At 44.2% G+C, this 16,067-nt stretch overlaps 1 protein-coding gene across 1 annotated transcript in view; it reads left to right on the top strand.

Annotated features, from left to right (window-relative positions):
- Positions 1-8,016: 8,016 nt before the first annotated feature.
- The window catches only part of LOC112607152, a 61,445-nt gene continuing 53,394 nt past the window's right edge, over positions 8,017-16,067 (top strand). The window contains exon 1 of the mRNA XM_025358260.1: positions 8,017-8,167. Coding sequence (XP_025214045.1) covers positions 8,062-8,167 — 106 coding nt within the window. The 5' untranslated portion in view covers positions 8,017-8,061. The remainder of the gene's footprint in view (positions 8,168-16,067) is intronic.

Here is a 16,067-nt window from a genome sequence, read left to right as displayed (position 1 = left end):
CAGTGTTAGTGATTATAATTATTAGTGCAGAGTATGGCATAATTTCCTTCTTCCCCTTCCTTCTGTGACAGCTCCATCACGGTGGGTCCCAGTCTTGTGTGGTGGTAGCAAAGTAGGCTTCATAAGGAAGTCAGGAGCACAGCCCATAGGCTCTATGGAGATAAAGGCCCTGAAGAAAGATCTGGTAGGCTTCCCTTAAAAGATTAGAGTGTAAACTTTGGAACCAGGCCTACTTGGGTTTAAATTCTGATTTCTCTGATGACCAGCTGGCTCTGTGACCTTCAGCAAGCTCTCAGGACCTCAGAATAGACATGTACTGTCATGTATTGAATAACTGCAGTTTGGTCAATGATGGACCACATATACAATGGTGGTCCCATAAGATTAGAGTACTGTATTTTTTACTATACCTTTTTTATGTTTAGATATATTTAGGTACACAAAACTTACCATTGTGTTACAATTGCTTATAGTATTCAGTATGGTAACAGGCTCTACAGGTTTGTAGCCCAGGAGCATAGGCCATACCGTATAGCCTAGGTGTGTAGTAGCCTATACCATTTAGGTTTGTCTAAGTACATTCTATGACATTCCTACCATGATAAAATCACCTACTGATGCATTTCTCGGAATATATCCTTGTTGTTAAATGATGCATTTAACATGGTTGTTAAATTTTTACTAACTGAAGAGTAAAAACTCAAGTAAAAGCTCAAGTAAAAGAACTCTTCGTTGTTTAGCTTTAAACTTTGTGACCAGTGGTTTTGTCAGTTACAAGGTTGTTCTGAGCTGACAGGCTAGTTAGAGAAATGATCCATATGCTTTTATTTGGAGGAGGACTGCATAAAAAACCATCCCAAACTTTAGTGGCTTAAACCAACAACCATTTATTTAGCTTAAACCAATAACCATTTATTTAGCTGATGACTCTGAGGGTTGCTAATTTGGTCTGGGCTCAGCTGGGCAGTTCTTCTGCTAGTCTCAAATGGGTTCACTCAAGTATCTGCAGTTAACTGCCAGTCAGTGAGGTGGCTCTGTTTCTGGGGATTAGCTGGCTACTGGTGGGGCCACGGAGCAACATTCATCAAGCTAGAGAAGGCAGTCATGGGGTTATGGGAGAAGTAAGAAAGGATGTCTCAATGCACAAACACGTCTCAAGTTTCCTCTTGCATCACAATGGTCGAAGCAAGTCACATAGCCACCAGAATAGTATAAAGGGCACTTCCCAAGGGTGTATAGGATGATGTGAACAATTCAAATCCATTACTGCAACAATCTACCACAATCACCATAGAACATGTTTTAGGAGAAATAATTCATTTCTGAAATAGGCATCTTGTACATACATATGAAGCCAAAGTGCCTTTCCTCTTAATATATTCCAAGGAGAAATTATTCAGTACAACACTCTGGACAAAGGCTGAATAAAGAATTTTCCACTTACCAACCAATTGAAATGCTGTCTCTCGCATAGAGATTTCCTGGTTTCCTGTGAATTAAAGACCCAGAATAGGGGGTTTCTAAGTCTCTTTAAACTCTGACATTCTATGAATCTGTACTTTTCCATTCCAATTTGAGAAGAGCTGAAGCCCAGGACAAGAAAGCTCTGTTTCTTGTCCAGTGAGGCAGTCAGGACAGCACAATGCAAAGAGCAACTGGTCAACCATGAAGACTGTGTGACATAACCATGGATTAAAATGTCTCAAGAAGTAGTGACCTCCCTGTTACTGAAGGTGATCAAGCACAGACTGGACAGACATTTTAAAAGATAATCAAAAGCTGTGGTTCTAATTCTATTTGTGTAAGGAGACATCAGAATGTTTATATTGCTTCCAAGAATTCCGATGCCCTCCCCAAGACAGGCCATACAGAAGAGTGGAATCTGTCCCTGTATTAGGTAAAAAAAAAAAAAATATATATATATATATATATATATATATGCATTTAACAAGTGAGCACTTACTATAAACAAATTAAAGTACTTTCACAACTTATACCTTCCTTTACTCTAGTGCCAGTAACTCCTTTTTACAAAGGGAAAACTAAGGCTTACAGATTTTGCTCAAAGTCACTCCCAACTAGTAAGTGGCTGAGTGTTTCTTTCACTTTCAGCTCAGTGGTTCTTTTCATGTTCTTGGCGACCTTCTTTCTTTCCTCCCATCATTCATTCATTTGTTCAGTCTGTCTGTCATTTGATCTTCATCCTTAATTAAATCTCTGTTAAATGTGGGGAAGGATAGGCATGTACTAGCCCCAGGACATGGGTGCATCTCATCTTACAGACCTTAAGATTGGGTGAGAATTAAATTAGATAATATATGTAAAATTCTTAGAGCAGCATCAGGTACCTGGAAAACACTCCATGAAGGCTAGTTAATATTATTATATTGGGAGAAAAGGCATGAAGCTTTTGAAATTGAGCCTGAGTTCAGAGAATCTGAGATGTCTGGTCATAAACATGTAAAGAGTGAGAGGGCAATGACCACAGCTCCACATCCTTGAATCCTGTGGTTGTTTCAGGAATCCCCAGGAGCATGAGGACATCCTGAGTAGAGGCCACCTCAGGGGAGCTGAAGGAGCAGGAGAACAGCCCTGGCACACCCTGCCCAGGCTCACCTCCTCCCCTAGAACTAAGCCAGGGCTGAGAAGTTCCTTGAAAGAGGCTGCTCTTTGGAAGCCTTGTACATTTCTGAAGGCTGCCAAGAGAGTGTGTGGCTGAAACCAGAGTGGGGACCCATGCTTCCTTGAGGTGGAGCCCAGGGTAAGCATGAGATAGAGAAGTTAATCCTTTCTTCCTGCTTTATGCTCCCACACCCACTCCTGATGGCCCTCTTGGGCAAGAGCTAAAACAGCCCAACACAGACTGTCTCTCATGAGTGGCTGACATCTGGTCTCTAGAAAATACTCAAGTAATACTTGTCTGGCAAACTCCTGGAGTACAGGTCACACCCAGCAGCTGACCACTTTCTCCTTGGCTCTGAGGCCATGACAGCTAGCCAGTCTAGGGTGGGCCCATTTGAATTCTAAGTGTGTCAGCCCTGGCCACCCTGCAGCAGGGGACGGAGAGCAGGCTCTTCGCATGATCTTCAGACCCCTCTCCCTTGCCTTGCATGCATGTCCTCATGGAAAGATGTGCTCTGTGTGCACGTCGGGGATGGGTGGGGTGGGAGAAAAGGGAATATTTTCTGAAAGAAGATCCTTTTCAGCAATTGTTTTAAAGTTGATCCAGGCGTGGTGGCTTACGTCTGTAGTCCCAGCACTTTGGGAGCAGGAAGATTGTTTGAGGTCAAGAGTTGGAGACCAGCCTGGGCAACATAGTGAGACACTGTTTCAAAAAAAAAAAAAAGAAAAAGAAAAAGGAAGGAAGGAAGGAAGGAAGGAAACTTAGCTGAGCATGGTGGTATGTGCCTATAATCTCTACTACTTGGGAGGCTGAGGCGAAGGATCACTTAAGTCCAGGAGTTCCAGGCTGCAGTGAGCCATGATCACAACATTGCACTCCAGCCTGGGTGAAAGATCAAGACTCTGTCTCTAAAGATAAATAAATTAGTTAATTAAAGTACTATGCGGATAAGGTAATTCTTAACATAATACTAAAAACAGATTAGCGGTAGTGAAATGATATGTATCATTGAAGCATGCAATGAAAACCAAGAGACAAGTGGAACAGGTGGTCTGCCTTTTGAATGTGCTTGCACTTGGAATAATCCACAGTACTGGCACCCTCTGATGCTGAAGCCTGGCTCTTCCTGGGCCTGGACATATAAGTCCAGGCCAGGAGAGAAGCATCTGCTGGAGTTTCCCCTGAACCTCTGCACTTGGCCACCTTGGAACCACTGCTATTACAGAGGCAGTTTTAAGGACCCCAGAAAAAATATTTGACAGAAAGGGAAGAAGCATCAGCATCCACAGTTGAGCCTGTGCTTCCCAGGGTGCCAAGGGCTTTTTATAAAGAATTTCTTTCCAATAGGAAGGCAAAAAAGACAATCTCATGCCATCCTCAGTGCAGCTTGGTATCTTACTTCACCAGATAATATTTTTGCTCTTCTCTCTCCATTGTTCTCTCTGCCTTGAATGTCCTTTTTCTGGATCTCCACGTTTCAAACCCCACTGTCCATACAGACTCAATCCAAACCCTACCCTTTCCATAAAGTCTTCTGTGGTTCCTCCTCCACCACTGCTACCAGCCACAGTCAGAAATAACTTCATCACATACTTATTCATTCGGTGCCATAGCTTTCTCATCTGTAAGATGGGCATAATAATAACACCTATTCCATAAGATTATTGTGGGAATTAGGAAGAGCACTTAGAATTAAGCTTAGCATATAAACAAAGTTTAATAATGATAATGATAATAATAATAATTGTAGTTGTTGTCGATGGATATAATTTATCTCCTTTGCTGCACTGTGGGATTTTGGAGGCAGGGCATGAATGAGGTCTTATTCATCTCTGAACCCAGAGGCTAGCAGTCAGCCTTGATTCTCAACAGATACTCAGGCTCAGTAGTATGTTTGATGAATGAGAGTGGAGGAGTGTCAGAGGCCAGCGACAAGAGTGATCTTTGAGCCAACAGACTCCTCACTCATTAACCCTCTATCTGCCTGACCATCTTTATGGACCACCTATCACTACGTGGCTATTGTTTAAAGCCGGCCAAACTGTCCTGGTGCTGGCTGCTGGCAGCCTGGGCTTCAAGCAGCCGCCAGAAAGGCTGCTGCGTAGGCTTACAGCATCATCGAAGCTGCCTTTGGGCCTCTGCTTCTTGGGGGCTGGTACAGATGAAACCTGTGCCCCTGGCAAAGTGGGGGCCTGGTCTTTCTGCAATCCCAGCCCTGCTTGGACACCCATTACAGCAATGAGCACAGCGCATTTGACTTTCTGCCTTGTCTCTCACGCTTCTCAACACGGACGGTTCGTAATGGATGTCAGACTTTGAATTTCTTATCATGTTGTTTATATCTAATAAGTGAATTGCCCTGTTTTTTTAAAAGTCAGCTTTTAAAAATACTGTGTTTGAACATCTGTCAAGGGCTGGGGATTAGCTGAATAGGCACTGGATGCCAGGATATTATATTCTCTCTTATCCTTTATACTGTAATTATCTTGATCCTCAAACAACTCAGCACCAGTTACAACCACTTTCGCAGACTTGTTGTTGCTGCAAATTCAAAAAATTATTTTATTTGAATCTAAATTAAACTGATATGTAACAAGGTTTTTTTTTCATGCTAAGTCTCAAAAAACAGTATCTGCAGATGATTAAAAAACAGTAAAACACGGACAATTTCAAAGTTTATTTCAAGAATAAACTCATGAAAATTCATCTAATTATGCAGCAGTGTACCAAAAATAATCTTTTCCAAACCTAAATTTGTTTAACAAAACACACAGTCAGCTAAGCCAAATGAAAGCAAACGTGTGTTTATGCCATAGTCACCCCCTCCCCCTGGCTGCTCGAGTGGGCATGAGGGCTTGGCAGGGTCCTGAAGCCTGTTGGCGGCTTCTGAGTCCTGACACTTTGCTTGCTGGTGTTTCCAACGAGTGGGCCATTGGCTCCACTGGTCACAGAAATGGACCCTGTTGCTGCTTGTGTAAGTGGTCTCTGTTTCTGGAATGTGGGGAGCTGAAGCGGGGAGGACAGAGTATTTTACTCTCAACAACTCAGGGGGAAAGAAACTACTAAAGCACCGTGCACATAACGGCAGGCAGAGTGGTGCTGTGTCTGCCAATGATTAATAGTAATAGTGAGAATAGCTACTGTTTATTGAGCCCTTGCGCTGCACCAGGTATTCATTTAAGAGTCTCACATTCTTCATATTTTCAACTGACCCATGTAACAAAATAACTGGGAGCCAGTTGTCATGACCCCTACTTTACAGATGTAGAAACTGAGGTTTAAAGGGAAACAGCCTGTCTAAGATCACACAAGTAATTAGCTGGGCTGAGATTTGAATCTGTCTGACTTCAAAAGCCATGTGTTTAAACTGCCATAGCATACTGTGTTGGCTCAGCCCTGGGCCAGCTTCTGGGAAGCAGAAATCCAGGAATCTGTGGGAATCCCAGCTCTCCCCTTCTAGACAAGTTCCTGGTTACTTTCTGGATCTCAATGTACTCATCTGTAAAGTGGAGAACGCAATACTTAAGACATAGTAAAAATTCAAAACGTCATAAAATATGTTATTCAGTTAGATGATACACTGTCAGAGGACAGGAAGTATATTTATTTTGTTCGTAATTGTAACCCTAGTACCCCCCATAACGATACCTCACAGTGTTTGGCATATAAGAGAATAGGAGTGAAATCATAGCTTCCTTCCTATAACTTGTTTACAGCTTATTTGGAAAGAAAACACTGACAAGTGTGAGCAGATGAGAGACTAACATGTGAACATATCATCACAAAGATGTTAATTAACTGCCAGATTGGTGACCTAGCAATAATGTCATATTGAAATTGTCCCCACCAGGCATTAGAAAATCGGGTTCTGGCCCCAGTGCCACAACTTCCTAACTGTGCAGGTTTTTGAACTTCTCTGAACTTCTGTAGGAGAAGAATCATAATGATCTAACTTTTCTTTTACCCTGTACTATTGTCAAGTCCAGAAAATACTGTCACATTCCTTATGAAACGTCATGACCATCATCATTTTTGGCAAGGAGAGCAGGGAAATGAGGCTGAACTCACTGGAGGAAATGGCTGAAGGTCCCAGCCATGAACGAGGAGCCACATTTTGCTATAGATTAGAATGTATTCCAGAGGGAAAACTAAAATCAAGGATCTATGTCAAGTTCAACTCCTGTTTCCAGAGGCCTCCAGCATCCTGGGGATTCTCACTCACTATCACTTGCCAGTAGCAATATTAGGCACTCACTAAATATTTTTAAAGTCAAGTTCATTTGTCCTAATTGGAATAATGGAATTGAATTGTATTGAATGCAATGGTTTCGAAAAGCCCTATTAAAATCCACCTGCCATGCAATCACATAAAATCACCAAAACAACTTTCTTCACTATGTTCCACAGTCTGTGCTTCTGCTGTATCTTTTCTCTGACTGAGGCAGAGTGCATGAGGAAGGCACGGCTTCTGGAAGGGAATGGTAGGAGGGCACATGCGTGGATATTAGGAAGAATTTTTCTCCCCCAGGAGCAAGAACCTGGGATTTCCAGGGAAACAGAAAGGAGGCCTCACATCCCTCAAACTTCCTGGCATGTGCTTCCCTAAATTGCCTTAACAAGTGAAACTCTTTAACCTCAGCATTCATCTCTTAATTCACCGAACATTTTTGGTCCTTGCGGTGTGCCTGGCACCATGCTTGTCTATGGGTCTTAAGGCTTTTCAGATTTTCTATTTCTGTTACCTTGGGCAAGTCCCTTAAACTTTCCTGTCCTCAGTTCATATATCTGTTAAATAGACATCATCCGTTATGCCTCCCAGAGTTTGTAGGAGGAATAAATAAGATCAAAATACTTTGCAGGCTATCTGACATTCAACAATTACTTTAAAAGAAATAGTCATTAAAGAACTAAAGATGTCTTTAAAAAAGAAATAAAGGTCTCTGGATCTAATAATGTGATGTCATGGAAAGAACTAGTTATTGTTGGAAGTTGAAAGTAATGCATGCACGTGTAAAAAAAAGACCTGATCATGCTAGTCCCCTGCCTGAAAACATCCACTGCCCACCATCCACTCCCAAAGAGCCCCAACTCCTGAGAGCCTAGCCACCTCTCCATACCCGTTCCTCACAGCCCTACCCCCTGCCCCCAACCCCCAAAATATGCCCTGCTCTTCTGCCACACATGGATTTGATTGGCTAGTTCTTGAAGAGAACATATTCTCTCAGGCCTCCCTGCCTTTGCACAGAGTGTGCCCTCTGCTTGGAGAAGCCCCAGTAATTTGGTAAGAGCTCGCTCGATGTCAGCCCCTCTGGGAGACCTCCCAGTCTTGTCTTTTTATCAGGACTGAGTTTTGTTCTCTCCTCTGATCCCTGCAGCACTTGGACGAACAGCTGATAGGAGTTCATTTTGTGAAGCTGTGACCAGTTTTCCAGTAGACCATGAGCTTGCTGAGGGGAGGAGCCTGCCTGTCCTTGATCCTTGTTTCTGTGGGGTCTATCCCAGTGCCTGGCACAGCAGCTTTGGAGATGGAAGGAATAGAGGGAGGTAAGTGGATGGACAGGAGTTCAAGTGCTCTATTCCTAGAAGTGGCGTGGGGGTAGGTCTAGGATTGGTCACTATGAATAACCTGGAGAAATTCTAAAAACAAAACACACATATAGTTCCTGCCTTCCAAGATTCTGCTGTTGTGTGGGCCCCAGGCAAAAATGGATTTACCTTGCAGCTAGTGAAGTTTATACGTCAAGACCCTTCACTTGCACAGCTCCTTCCAGGGACCTGGGAGAAGATCCAGCAATTCCTTTTTTTTTAGACAGGCTCTTGCTCTCTTGCCCAGCCTGGAGGGCGGTGGCGCGATCTCAGCTCACTGCAACCTCTACCTGCCAGGTTCAAGTGATCCTCCCACCTCAGCTTCCCAAGCAGCTGGAACAATAGGTGGCAATTTCTTATTCATAACTTTATATATATACTTTTAAAAGGACTCTCTAGATGGAATAAATTCAGGCCCCACAAAACCTGGATCAACCTCTGGCCCCAGGATCCACAGTTTCAATAAGCTTGTCAAGTGATTCTGATACACAGCCAGATTGGTCAATGACTTGCTACTCAATGGGTAATTCACAGACCAGAAGCATCAGCAAACATCACGGGTGGGCAAGTTGGAAATGCAGAATCTCAGACCCCATCCCCGACCTACTGTCTGTGAATCTGCATTTTAACAAAATATCTGGGCTGATTCATGTGCAAAAATTCATATTCAAAGTTGTGAACCACTGCTGTAATGATTTCTCTGAGAGAGAAACTATTTCCAGCTGTAAAATCACAGAGGCCTTCTTGGAGGAGGTGATCTCTGAACTGAGACCTAAAATAGAGGCAGTATTTGGGTATGTGAAGTATTCCAGCAGAAGCAGCAAGCAGCATCAGTAGAATCCTGGAGATGGGGAGTATGAGGAGGGGTCGAATAGACCAGGGTCTTCGGGCTGGAATAAGAGAAGACAACCACAGGCAAGTTGACTCAGGTGGGAGGGAGAGAGGGAGGGAGGCTGGGGAAGAGCCCACGTGCTGGGTTAAGGCCTTTGGATTCTAATTAAGTAAGAATGTGGAGGCTTGGAGTTTGGGTCCAGAAGATATGAGAGATCCAGCTGCAAAAGCAAAACATCCCCTGGGAGAGAGAAGCCAGTCACAGTGTTTATTCATGCTCAGGTACATTATTTATGCCCAAGCCTTGCGTGGAAGAAGTCAAAGAAGGGAAGGGACAGGAAGCCAGAAGCAAGGACTGAGAATTCATGAGGGAGGTACTCATATTTTTTCCCACTCTGCAGGGTTGATGAGCGTCTCAACAGCACTCCCATCCTTGGCACTGTGCAATCAGAATATTTGCTGACTGTGGCTTACAGAGGGGAAGGAGCTGGGTGTGGTCCAGGTTGAGTCCTGTGAATTCCCATCACACCTGCTCCCTGCAGGCTCTACTTCTCAACTTCCTGAGTTCAATTCATTCCTGCAACCCCAACAAAACTTACCTACAGGGTTGTTAGAAGGACTAAAGGGCATAATATAGCAAAGTACGAGAAATATATTGGGACCTGAAAAAATGCATGTAATCCTTTGAACCTTGACTTCCCTATGCTATCATGAGGTTCAATTTCTAACACATAGTGGATTTTCGATGAATGCTTAATCATAAAATGCCCAAAATACCAGCTAATAGGAAACTCATCATTGGGCCTTAGAATGGGTTTTGTCAAGGCTTGAGGTCATATATACACTTTAACAATGTACATCAGTGGTAATTTAATGAACATTTACTACATGTTGATCACTGTGCTAAGCATCTTACAATGCATTATCTCATTTAGTCTCATAATAAGATGAGGAAAGGGAAGCTTGGAGATGTTGAGTGTCTTGCTCAAAGTCCCATTGCTATTAAGAGGCAGAGTAGGAGATAGAAGTCAACACCAGGGTGAGATCAAAGCAAGTACTCACCTGTGAAGTCTTGTATGGGTGCCACAGGTGAAACAGGTTTCATTTGGAAATGTACATTTGGCTCATTTCATCCCCTCCCCATCTCATTTCAAATGCTAGGAAAAGTCAACATCACATTTCATATAGATGGAATTGTAGACTCAGAGACAGAAAACATAAGGACTATTTAGTTCAATGCTGCTCCCATACAGATGCAGAAAGGGAGGTGCAGAGAGGTTGGTTGACTTTCCCATGGTAAAACAGGATGAGAATGTCTTACCTGTTATAGCTCATACATTAAGATTAAAAACAAACATATAAAAACACAAGATTATCTTGTTTTGTTCTATCCTCACTTTTTCACATCTTGTGCCAGGCATCAGCTCCCTCCTTCCCTTTCCTTTTTCTTTACTCATTTATGTATTGGTTCAGCAAATATTTATCAATGCACTATTGTGAAGTTACATTCAGAGAAGAGACAGGAATTTAGGAAGAATAATATAGAGCAAGAGAGTAAAAAGAAAAGAGAAGAACAAAAAAAGTAACAGAGAAAGAAGTGGAGAGAGAAATACAGAAAGAGAAGGAAGAAAGGAAGGAAGGAGGGAAGGAAGGAAGGAGGGAAAGAAGGAAGGAGGGAAGGAAGGAAGGAAGGAAGGAGGGAGGAAGGAAGGAGGGAGAGAAGGAAGGAAGGAGGGAAGGAAGGTAGGAGGGAGGGAGGAGGGAAGGAAGGTAGAAGGAAGGAAGGAAGGANGGAAGGAAGGTAGGAGGGAGGGAGGAGGGAAGGAAGGTAGAAGGAAGGAAGGAAGGAAGAAAGGAAGGAAGGAGAGGAAGGGAGGGAGGGATGAAGAGAGGGAGGGAAGGAAGGAAGGACAACATCAATTGGCCACTTTCTATTGGATAAGCACTTTTCCAAGCATTTTACATGTATTAACTCATTTAATTCACCCAGAAACCCTATATGGTAGTCACTATTCTTATCTCCAATTTAGGATGAAGAGCCTGTAGCACAGAGACCTGAAATAAATCACCCAAGGTTGGAGGGCTGGAAGGTGGCAAGGCCAATATGCAAACCTGGCAGATCTGGCTCTAGAGGCCTTACTTGGGATCTATGCACGTAATCGTGTTATAATGTCCTCCATTTGCTCTGATGGCCACTGGAAGTGGATTAGATACGGTAAGAAGAGTATTGCTTCTGAGAGACTTTATCATCTTTTCTCAGTGGAGAACCATCACCACGGTTTGTCATGCACCATCAGTGCCTAAGGTGTGAAGGGAGAAATGTATTGCACATAGAACCATCAAGCAGAGGAACCTGCAGGGAAAAGGATCATGGAATTTAGAGCCATGGGACCCGGGGTTTATCTGTGTCCCTGCCACTCCCTAGCTATGCCATGGGATGAGTCAATCCATCTCGTCAACTGTGTGGCTCCTCATGTGGAAAATGGGAATTATAGTCGATTCAACCCTATGTACTTCAGAAAAACAAATTAAAGTGAAGGTAGTTTACAATATCCAAGGCCAAAACCAGTGTGAAATCAAACACAACCACCAGTCTTTATCTCCTTAATTTTGTGTAGATGTTTATTAAAATAGAAAGAAACTCTGTGGGGTTGGTCAGTGCTGAATTTAGAATGAGGATGATGGAGAAAACCCAAAAAGGAAGGCTTAAGCGATGAGCTTCCAGAGGGTAATGGGCAGAAGGTGGATTATTTGGGAAGAACCAGAAAGGGCACTGTGGATAGTTAATTGTCTTTGGATAAATGGTTATATTCATTCATTCATTCATTCATTCATTCATTCAAGTAGTATTTACTGAGTGCCTCCTATGTACCAATGATAGTGTTAGATACTGGGGTACATTGGTTTAGAGAACAGACACAGTCCTGGTCCTCATGGAACTTGCAGTCCACAGAAAGTCAGACACTGAACAAAGATGTACAGAATTTAAATGCATAATAATAAACTGTGACACATGCTATGAGACCAAGGAAAAGAAGAATTGCCTATAAGAGAGAAAAAAAGTATTGGGTAAGTGAGGACACACTGAAGGACTCAATGCCCTAATTAGTCAATGCCCTAATTATGGGAATAATTCCCATTCTTCCACCCCACCACTCACCAACTGCTATTTGAAAGGTCATAGGTCTCTACTCCGTACAGGCATGTACTATTTTAATTCAATAAGCAATCTTTTGAGTGCCCAATAAAAGTATGTGGGTATATCCCCAGGTGTCAGGTGTCAGTCAGCCTGCCTTCATAGTCAGCCCTGGCTGCAGCCCCCTTTGATGGGATCCCTGCATATCATTTGTAGTCCTATTTTACACATTTAAAAAATGTTCACAATAGTTCAATGATTCATCCAAGACAATACAGCTAGAAAGTCCAGACCAGGGTTTAGGACTTTTGATAGCAAATCAAGGGCTTTTTCTATTCACACAGAATAAAATCCTAACCTCACCAAGTCCAGCATGTCATGGTTTTGCCTCATCTCTTGCTACCTTCCCTCTTCTTTACCATGCTTCATCCATACAGGCCTTCCCAGGATGCAAAAAGATTTTCCCTGCTTCAGAGGCTAAGCATCAGCTCTTCTTTGCAATGTCTGGAATGCTCTTCCTTGATTTTTTACTTGGCTACCACCTTTTATTTTTAAATCAGCTTTATTGAGGCATTATTATTATTATTATTATTGAGATGGAGTTTCACTCTTATTGCCCAGGCTGGAGTGTAATGGTGTGATCTCAGCTCACTGTAACCTCTGCCTGTCGGGGTCAAGCGATTCTCCTGCCTCAGTCTCCCAAGTAGCTGGGATTACAGGCACACACCACCAGGCCTGGCTACTTTTTGTATTTTCAGTAGAGACTAAGTTTCACCATGTTAACCAGGCTGGTCTTGAACGCCTGACATCAGGTGATCCACCCACGTTGGCCCAAAGTGCTGGGATTATAGGCATGAGCCACTGTGCCCATCCTGAAGCATAATTTTTATGAATAAAATTCACTCCTTTTCAGGGTTCAGTTTGATGAGTTTTGACAACTATATAAATATACTTAGGTAACCACTGTTACATTTCCATCACCTTAGGAAGTTTCCTCCTTTGCAGTCCATCTTTGGCCTATACCCCAGGCATCCACCAGCTTCTTCCTTTTCATTTAAATTTCAGCTTAATTATCACTTCTTCAGAGGCCTTTAGAAGCAATGCCTTCCCTGACCATCCAAAAGCTCTCTTCCACGCTCCTCCTCCATCATCCTCTTCCAAAGAGTCTGGCTGTTCTCTTTCTAGCACCTTTTACAAGATGTACCCATTTTATCAACTTACTTGTTTGCTCTCTTTCTGTCTTCTCCAAACAACACAAGCTCCATGAGGGAAGGGTCTTTGTCTTTCTTAATATTTGTAAACCCGGGACAGAGTGCTTGGCACTTAGTAGAATAAATATTTATTAAATGCATGAATGAATGCATGGATAACTGGTACTGCAACCTTCTGTGTGCAAGTAGCTGAGGATTCATGGCTGAATCAGAGATGATTTCTGCACTTACGGAGCTCACAATCAAATGGAAGTCTTGCGACAGGCACACAGATAACACTGACACAGATAATCCCTAATGTTTGGATAATGCACTACTATGTACGTATAAGGCATTTACTGTGTGCCAGGCCTTGTTCTAATTCCTTTGTGTGTGTGTATGTGTGTGTATATATATCCACTCATTTTATCCTCATGACAACCCTATATGGAAGTTACTATTGATATTGCTGGTTTAAAGATGAGGAAAACTAGGCACAAGAAGGCTGAGTCACTTACCTCAGATCAGCCAGCTTGTGAGTGGAGAAGTCAAGATTTGGGACCATGCTTTTATGCAGGGCTGCCTGATCCATGCCCCAAGAGAAGGTCACATAAGGCATCCAGAGAATAGGGAGAAAGCTGAAGGCAGGCCCAGCTCAGGCTCAGGTCAGACTTGCAGGACAGGCGAAGTTCTAATCTGGAAACTGGAAACAGGGACAATTGTCTCTGGAAGCCCTACATCAGGTCCAGTTCAAGCAGCCAGAGACAGCCCTCCAAACCCACGGGCAGGATTTTCAGGCCTCTAAAGCGGACTGTAGCCGAATGGGGAGGGAGGCCCTTGCCCTAGTGCTCCTGTGTCCCCAGGGGTCCAGTTACCCCAGTAATAGTGCAAGCCAGAGCATCAGGGCTTCAGGTGGCCAGCTGAGTTGTTCCCACAGGGCTGCAACACGTATCCGTAACACATTGGGAACTGGGGCTCCAGGCCAAGGGGCCTGAGCGCCGCCTGGGGCTCTGGCCCCTCCCGGTGGCAGCTTCCCAGAGGCCTGCCGCGCTCGGTCTGCAGTTCTCCGCTGCGGACAGTAGGTGGCAGTGGGTCGTGAGAAATGGCCCTCGTCCGGCCCTGGCTGCGGAGACCCAGCCTGGAGAAAAACGTGGCTGGGCTTCGGCCGCCGAGCGAGGGAGAACCGCGCCCCCGGGGTGGGGCTTGGGGGCCGCCCTGGGACTTGGTGGCTTCTGCCCGAGCGGAGGTCAGCGAGGACCCGGGAGGCAGCGCCTGGATGGAGCTGGACGGGGAGGGCTCTGCTGGGGCTCCTAGTCCCCATGAGGCTGTGCTGTCATGGGGAGCCCTGGGGACCCTGGCACCCTCGTGAGGGCCCAGCCGCCGCCTCCTTAGCCAGAACTTGTGCCCAGCGTGGGAATTTTATTCCTGAGCAAACAAGTTTTTGTTTTTTGTTTTTTTTTAAACTGAAGAAGAAACTGCCCTTCAGAGAGGTTAAGGGACTTGGCTGTGGCCACATGGCTCTTGCGTGGCTGTGCAGGGATTAAAACCCGGTCCTGTCTGACGAGAATCGTGCTTTTTTCCACTGTGCCAATACCCAGTGAGGGATTCCCTGGTGTGAGCACCTGGGGACAACGGAGGTGTATTCTAGTCTGCATTTACAGTGAGGAACTCGGCTCAGCCAGGGTGTGGCCATGGGCCCCCACTCCCAGGCACTGCCCAGTGAGGGGGTGGCTGAGACGACCGCTGGATGGCCTTGGAGAGCCCTAATTCCCTCCCCAAGCCCTAACTATCCGGGCCCCCGACTCTGGCAGTCTCTGAGCATTAAGTCTGACCAGAGCTGGCCCTGCAGGGTCTGAACACTGGATGCCCCCCACCTCTGTCTGCCTCTTCTTACTGTACTAGATCTCAACCCGTCTTCCCATCTCTGACATTTGAAAGCACTTTTACTCTCGGGAATTCGTTAGATCTTTATAACCACCCCGTAAGGTTAAAAAAAGAAGGGATGTTTACATTTACAGAAGAGGAAACCGAGGCCTCAGAGAAGTGATTTGCCAAAGGGTACCAAGCAAGTTCGCCGCTGAGCCAGGTCTTGAACCTCAGGTCTTCACAGCTGCCTCCTGCGACAAGGCGGGAGCAGCGCTGGTGCGGAGCTCTGGAGCGGCCGGCAAGCCGAGCAGCGGAGGCCCTTCCATGCCTCTTCGTCTCCCGGAGGCAGGCGGGGAGCGGCCGACAAATTAATTCACGCTATCTTTACATTATCTATAATGCGGCATGATTTTATTTTGCTTCATTCCCGAAATCTTTTACAGTAATTAGTAGCCGAGTAAAATACAAAAATTAATGCAATATAACACTTTAATGGTAATAATACACCATCCTGTCTAATTAATAAAATCTGTTGTTTCCAAGGACGATTATTTATTTGACAAATTGATAGCACACATCCTGTTCATACCCTTTTTCCTAGCTCCCATCCTTTCAGTTTATCGAATAAAATTGTAGCAGGAAAATAAACAGATTGTCTTCTGACCTGACAAGCAAGTGAGAAATAAACCTCTCACTCATACATCCCTAATTGTTCTCAGCAATATCCTCTAACACATGTCCAGATTGGTTAAAAATGAATATTGATTCCTCCCTACTTTCTTTTTTTTAAAAATTGCATCTTCTTATTTTAGAGAAAAGAGACCTTTCCTCCCTT

This window comes from Theropithecus gelada, chromosome 14, assembly GCF_003255815.1.
Source record: "Theropithecus gelada isolate Dixy chromosome 14, Tgel_1.0, whole genome shotgun sequence".
Taxonomy (NCBI): Eukaryota; Metazoa; Chordata; class Mammalia; order Primates; family Cercopithecidae; genus Theropithecus; species Theropithecus gelada.
This window is presented reverse-complemented; position numbering and strand designations above follow the sequence as displayed.